This window comes from Dermacentor andersoni, chromosome 10 (genome assembly GCF_023375885.2).
Source record: "Dermacentor andersoni chromosome 10, qqDerAnde1_hic_scaffold, whole genome shotgun sequence".
Taxonomy (NCBI): Eukaryota; Metazoa; Arthropoda; class Arachnida; order Ixodida; family Ixodidae; genus Dermacentor; species Dermacentor andersoni.
Window position 1 is genome coordinate 31,327,942 of NC_092823.1, and position 7,586 is coordinate 31,335,527.

At 54.0% G+C, this 7,586-nt stretch overlaps 1 protein-coding gene across 1 annotated transcript; it reads right to left on the reverse strand.

Moving 5' to 3' along the window:
• Positions 1-585: 585 nt before the first annotated feature.
• LOC126519108 (uncharacterized) lies at positions 586-4,844 on the reverse strand. Its single transcript, XM_050168720.1, has 3 exons — positions 4,044-4,844; positions 1,999-2,555; positions 586-835 (listed from the first exon to the last, which is right to left on the reverse strand). Exons 1-3 carry the CDS (start codon positions 4,842-4,844, stop codon positions 586-588), a joined length of 1,608 nt encoding a protein of 535 aa, XP_050024677.1.
• Between the last annotated feature and the right edge of the window lie 2,742 nt (positions 4,845-7,586).

A 7,586-nucleotide genomic window follows, 5' to 3' on the forward strand; every position in this document is an offset into this window, starting at 1 on the left:
CCAGTTCACTGTATATGGCTCACTTGAGGCCAACAGAAATAAAGTGTACTGGGGCCGATGGCCCCGGCCAATTGGAAAAATAAAAGTGTGGGCATAGGTAACGCACATGTGTCCCAAGGTGTCTCATCGAAGGCAGAAACCCTCGCACAGGGCTATCTTTTAATGAATAAATGAGGCGGAGACGGGATGGCATGGCCGCGGCCATGAGGATGATGATAGAAAAAAAAAAAATAAAACGAACTAAGAAATGAATAAATAAATAAACAAGCAACAGAAAATCAAAAGGGGGAAAAAAAAAGAAAAGGAAAAACAAGAATAAGGAGAAAGTAAGAGGAGAGGCGAGGCAGGAAATGGATCAACTGTCCATCGTGAACCAAAAGAATAAAGTCATGGTGCGGAACAAGAAATAAAATTAAAAGTGAAAAGAAAAGGAAAATAGCTAAAAAAAAAACTGTACATTAAAGCACAGCATACACACAAACGCACAGCTGGCACTGTCATTGTCACTGGGTTGCTGTGCCGTGATTGGTCCTCGTCGTTTTTGCCACGGTGTACACGGCACGGTCGCCAATGGTAGAGAGGCCCTCACAGGATTCCACGGAAGACGGCCGTCAATTGGGCCAACGGACGCCCTCCGAGGAGGTGGTGCGAAACCGGTGCGTCCGTCCACGTGTCAGCCGAGTAAAAGGTGATGCCGCCGCGCAGCGCACGGCTCGTCAGGCGAGGGTCGAAGTTCTGATATCCTTGTCTCGACACCCGGTTGTTAGTGTCCGTTGCGGCATCCCTCCGGAATGATGGTTTGGCCGAGGAGGGCGCTCCTCGTTCGTAGAGAGGACTGCGGGTAAGAATTGCCGCATTAATAAGGCAAGTTGTCTTGTACCGGCGGATTCCAGCGGGCGCTCGAACGAGCGATGTTAGGGCGCGTCCGTCCTCAGGAGATTGCGGTATTGGCCAAGGGTGAAAGACAGAGTGGCACGGCGTCACGGTTCTTTCAGACAACGACCGAAAGGTCCCACAGCCAGTCGGTTGCACGAGGGCGTGTCGCCAGGGGCGCAAAGCCCCGCCGTCTCCGGTCGACAAGACGACAGCGACCTCCGCAATCCGGCGTGCGTTTGTGTATTTGTATGTAAAAAAATTGAAAAGAAAAAAAAAATGTGTACGGGACAATTCTGCAGCCGGGAATCGAACCCCCAGCCGTGAGGTGGGCATGGCGGGTATGAGCCGGTGACAGGGCTTTTGCCACCGCGGGGGTTGCGTGACGTTTCTGACATTGCTGGTGGATGGGGGTCGCGGGGGCGCCTCCTCATAGATCTCGATGGCCCCGCGGACCATTTGCGCCCGGCTGGCCCTACTCGCGCCCCTACAGAGGTCGTCAGCGAGGCGCCGGACGCTTCCCCGGAGGCACCGCTCGAGCCCACCCGGCCATGGCCGGCGCAAACGGTATGCGGTCAACCGCGATTATAAATGAGCGCGTCTGTGTGAAGTCGTCATCGGACGTAGTCGGGCAGATGTTCGCTAATAACCCGTACGATTTGGACCAAAATCGCTCTATTACGACTGGAGCGCAGAAGCAAAGGCAGGTCCAGTCGTGTCAAAGAGCTCTGCGGCTCAAGAGAGGCGGCCAACGGCCTGGTGAGCCTACATTCCCCCAAGTAATGTTCGAAAGACAGACACTCTGTGCCACATGGGCACATAGAGTCGTTGGCGAGGCCGAACCGATGGAAATAAAAGGGGAAGCGGCCGTGCCCCGTAAGCAGGGTAACCAAAGCTCGCGGGGGAGGAAAAAAGGACGGCATCTCCTCTAGGCGCGGCACCCAGCGAAATAGCGCCGTGTCTGTGTGGTGTTCGCGCCATAACCGTGCCCACCGCCCTCGTTGTACGGCCCTGAACGCATTGCGGATGGATCTTAAAGGTATGGGCGCTCTGCGATCCAGCCCGTTCCTCGCGGCCCGCGACGCTAGGAAGTCGGCGAGTTCGTTTCCGAAAACCCCACAGTGCCCGGGCACGTGATAGAGATGCACCTCGGACAAGCCGGCAATCTCCCCGAGCGCCGTTTGAATACGGACAATGCGGGGGTCGGCCGAGCCGGGCGTCGCGACCGCTTGAAGCAGGGATAGGCAGTCGGTATATAAAGATACCGCTGCCGTCTGCCGGTGGCCGCACAGGTGATTCAAGGCCTCCGTGAATGCGATTATCTCAGCGCAATAGGCGCTCGTGGCGGCGCTCACACGAAATCGGCCCACCGCCCCGATCCGCTCCCGCGGGCCGAGGACGACGAAGGCGGCGCCCGATGAGTGCGGCGTGTAGGAGCCGTCGGTGAACACATGCAGGCCCGCGGCACGCGATCTACTGCGCGCCTCCGGCGCCGACAGTTGCGCGAACGGAAATGCGCGCATCGAGGCCGGGTGTACTCTCCAAGGGTCGGCGGGGTAGAGGATATCCCGCGGGGAGAACGCGAGGTCGCCGAACTCGACGGCCTCGCGCAGCGCGAAGAGTCTAAATTCCGCCGCGGTCCTGTCTAGCTCGAGCGACAGTGGCGGCACCTTCATTAAGACCTGAAGGGAAGCCGTGCCGTGAGAAAAACTGGCCAGCCTCTATACGCAATGCCTCAAGACCTCGAGCGTACCGGAATCTTGGAAGAACGCTAACATAATCCTAATCCATAAGAAAGGCGACGCCAAAGACTTGAAAAATTATAGACCGATCAGCTTACTGTCCGTTGCCTACAAAGTATTTACTAAGGTAATTGCAAATAGAATCCGGAACACCTTAGACTTCCGTCAACCAAAGGACCAGGCAGGATTCCGTAAAGGCTACTCAACAATAGATCATATTCACACTATCAATCAGGTGATAGAGAAATGTGCGGAATATAACCAACCATTATATATAGCTTTCATTGATTACGAGAAAGCGTTTGATTCAGTCGAAACCTCAGCAGTCATGGAAGCATTGCGGAATCAGGGTGTAGACGAACCGTATGTAAAAATACTGAAAGATATCTATAGCGGCTCCACAGCCACTGTAGTCCTCCATAAAGAAAGCAACAAAATCCCATTAAAGAAAGGCGTCAGACAGGGAGATACGATATCTCCAATGCTATTCACAGCATGTTTACAGGAGGTATTCAGAGACCTGGATTGGGAAGAATTGGGGATAAGAGTAAATGGAGAATACCTTAGTAACTTGCGCTTCGCTGATGATATTGCCTTGCTTAGTAACTCAGGGGACCAACTGCAATGCATGCTCACTGATCTGGAGAGGCAGAGCAGAAGGGTGGGACTAAAAATGAATCTGCAGAAAACTAAAGTAATGTTTAACAGTCTCGGAAGGGAACAGCAGTTTACGATAGGTAGCGAGGCACTGGAAGTGGTAAGAGAATACATCTACTTAGGACAGGTAGTGACTGCTGATCCAGATCATGAGAGCGAAATAATCAGAAGAATAAGAATGGGCTGGGGTGCATTTGGCAGGCATTCGCAGATCATGAACAGCAGGTTGCCATTATCCCTCAAGAGAAAAGTGTATAACAGCTGTCTTACCAGTACTCACGTACGGGGCAGAAACCTGGAGGCTTACGAAAAGGGTTCTACTTAAATTGAGGACGACGCAACGAGCTATGGAAAGAAAAATGATAGGTGTAACGTTAAGGGATAAGAAAAGAGCAGATTGGTTGAGGGAACAAACGCGCGTTAATGACATCTTAGTTGAAATCAAGAAAAAGAAATGGGCATGGGCAGGACATGTAATGAGGAGGGAAGATAACCGATGGTCATTAAGGGTTACGGACTGGATTCCGAGGGAAGGGAAGCGTAGCAGGGGGCGACAGAAAGTTAGGTGGGCAGATGAGATTAGGAAGTTTGGAGGGTCAACATGGCCACAATTAGTACATGACCGGGGTAGTTGGAGAAGTATGGGAGAGGCCTTTGCCCTGCAGTGGGCGTAATCAGGCTGATGATGATGATGATGATGATGGAAGCCATGCGCGTCGTCCGATATGCGCCCGACAACGCCAGCAGGATCGTGCGCTGCATGGTGGTTACGCGGGCGCTGAGTCTGCAGTCCGGCTTGGCAGACCACCACACTGCCGACGCGTACGTGAGCGCCGGCAGCATCACCTGATGGTAAAGGCGTGTTAATGCCGCCGGCTGCAGGGTACCCTGCATTTGCAAGAACGTCAGCGCCCGGCAGGCCAGATGTTCGGCCTTCTCCTTGAGGCCGTCGGCATGTTGGAAAAAGTGGAGGCGCCTATCAAAAGTCAAGCCTAAAACCTTGAGGGCCTCCACGAATTTCAAGCCTCTGCCCGAGGTGCCCAGGCGGACGGTGGGATGGACGCGTTCCATCCCTCCATGTCCATGAGAAAACAAGACACATTGAGTCTTATCCGGGTTGAGGGAGACCTTGACGCTCGCGGCCCATGCCACCACTCGCCGAAGAGCTTCCGAGCCCGCCGCGCCGAGCCCGTCACGCGTCTTTGCCGAAATGACGAGGATGGTGTCGTCGGCGTACGCGTGGGCGGTCACCCCGGCGGGCATGGGAAGCTCGAGGAGCCCATGTACGATGACGTTCCACAAAAGTGGAGACAGGGGCGAACCCTGAGGGCTGCCCAGCGATGGCCTGGCCTCGACCGCGCCCGCGTGGGAGGTGAACTCCACACGCCGGTCCTCGAGGAAAGTGCGAAGGTGGTATACGTTCGTCGGTAGCCCCCGATCCCTAAAAAATTTAAGGACGAGGGGGTGCCACACGCTGTCGAAAGCGCCTCGAAAATCCAACGACATTAGGATGGCCGGTGTCTTGGCCTCCTTGAGTGCAAGCAGGCGGGTCTTTAGTGCGTGTAAAGCCATGACAGCGCTCCTGCCGGGGGTAAACCCGTATTGGTGTTCGTGCAGGTGTCCGCCGCACTTCAAAAAATAATATAGTCGGCCGTTCAAGAGGCGCTCAAGCACCTTGCCGAGTGCCGACGTGACACAGATCGGCCTGTACGAGGCGGGCAAATCGGGCGGGCGCTGCGGTTTCGGGAGGAAGATGATTCTGCCCGTTCGCCAGCAACGGGGGAAGTATCCCAACGCGAGCGCCGCGTTGAAAAGCCCGAGCAGGAAAGCGCTGTGCGACCGCGCGAGCCCCTTGATTATGTAGGGCGTAATCTTATCCGGCCCGGGCGCTGATGCGTCCATCGTTTTGCGAAGGACGCTTTGCAGTTCGGCTGCCGTAAAAGGCGCGTCGCTTGCCCGCGTGGAATAGGGCGACGCAGCCAGTCTCCTGATTTCTGCGTGGCCGGGCCCGTCAGACGAGGGATCGTCGACCGCCACGTGCGTCTTCAGTAGGAGGGCCGCCGACTCTAAGTGTGTAGTCGTACGTGTTCCGTCGGGCAGCTCGAGCGGCGGTAAACACTGTCGCGGGCGCACCCTCCCGAACGCTTCCCGATACGCGGCGGAAAAAATGGAGCGCCGCGTACAACTAGTATACCATCCCTGGAGGTGCGAAGTCTTGGCCGCACGAACATGACTGCGAAAAACTGCGAGGGCCTTGCTGTATGCTATGTGGAGTTGCGCCCGTAATTCTTCCGCCGCGCAGCGCTGATATCTGCGCCGCGACGCGTTCACGGCGCGTCTTTCCCTCGCCAGCGCCGGGGTCCACCAAGGCCTCCCCGGGCCCAACGTTCTTATTAGAGTGCGTGGCCGTACGAAAGTGTCAAGAGCGCTGTCGCGTCCAGTTCACTGTATATGGCTCACTTGAGGCCAACAGAAATAAAGTGTACTGGGGCTGATGGCCCAGTATACATTTGCCAGCGCTCACCTTACCGACTGGTGGGAAAACCACGGACACACTGCAGTCAGCAGCTCTGCTTCTCCAAGCTCACATTCCAGCGGACGACACGATTCACGACAATGCTCTACATACGACCATGCGACTAGTAGCGAGCAGACCAGCGGTGAGCCGCACGGAAGACAGGGCATTTACCCATACCGAAATCGAATTTGCGATCGCGCAGGGCAGGGAGGGTGCCGCCCCGGGTCGCGACGGTATCACTCTTACCATGATCAAGTCTTTTTCAGTTTCATCCAGATTTTTTCGTGTTTCTTTTTAATTCGGCTTTAAACTTGGGTCACTTCCCTCAAACTTGGAAAAGGGGCAGGATTATATTTCTTCCGAAACCAGGTCGTCCCCTCGATCAGACGTCCTCCTATAGACCTATAGTCATGAACTCCCTATTCGGTAAAATTCTAGAACGACTCCTTAATTCTCGAATTTATTACTTCCTCTATTCACGCGGCCTTATACATCCTAATCAATTCGGCTTAAGGCATGGGAGGATTGCCGTCTTTGCCCTATAAGAAGATACCGGCTTTGATCGTGGCTTTCGACTTCAAGGGCGCCTTCGATTCCGTGTGGCACCGGCTGGTGCTTTACTTTATGCAAAGACACGGCTATCCACCTAACCTGTTCAATCTACTAAAGAGTTTTTTTGCCTGATAGACTAGTAGTGTATCGATCGCGTTCGGGCGAGGTATCAGCGCCGCACACACTCGGCAGCCCTCAGGGTTCTCCGTTGAGCCCGCTTATGTGGAACATAGTAGTACGTAGCCTCTTAGAGCTCCCAGTTCCACAAGGAGTAGTAATACAGGCGTATGCGGACGACAAAGTCATCACCATTCCGTGCAAGAACCGTGCGGTCATCGAGCGACTGGCAGAGGCGGTTTTGACCTCGGTAAATGACTGGGCGCGGGAGACAGGCGTTAAGATCAACACGGCGAAGTCGTTCTTCATTGCCTTCCCTCATGGATGCAGCTCAATGAAGGCGAGTACTCTCCGAGTGGTCGTGGGTGATGACCGGTTGCAAAGGAAAGAAAACCTGAAAATTCTCGGGGTGGTATTCGATTCAAGATTAGGTTTCAAAGAACCTGTTGATTATATTCGAGAAAAATTGGAACTTATGGTTCCCAAAATTACGGCATATTTACAAATGCATCATTCTGTAAATCCTCTTGCGATCAGAGCATTGTACAAACAAGTAGTGCTTCCGGTCATCACATACGCGGCACCGGTCTGGTGGCTAGAATTTCCCGACAGCCTATTAAAGGCAAGAATAATATCATTACACAGTTCTATTAATCTCTCTGACAGGGGCTTACCGCACGACGCGTACGTCGGTCTTACAGGTGCTCTTGCGAGCGGCACCGCTCCCTTTAGAGTAGGAGCGGCTTCGAGCCGAGTTTCATCTATTCATGATTCGACCGCCCACCTGCTACGGTACCGAATATTACACTACCTCAACAGTCGACTACCCATACGATCAATGGCTCGATCACCCAGCCGAAAGATACAGATGCTCCTTTGAAAGACTGAGCAACGCAGAGGTAGCAACGAAATCGACAGAGCAGGCACTACACATATATACAGACAGCTCTTATTCCGAAACCTCTGCAGGAGCGGCCTATGTAGCAATGGGCCCTCGCAACAGAATCCCGAAAATAGGTAAATTTGAAGTCGAAAGGGCTGGCGGTGCGTACTGTGCGGAGGCCATAGCGTTTCCCGAGGCGCCCAATTACGTGGCAGTGTCGCGAACCAACAAACCAGTTAAAATT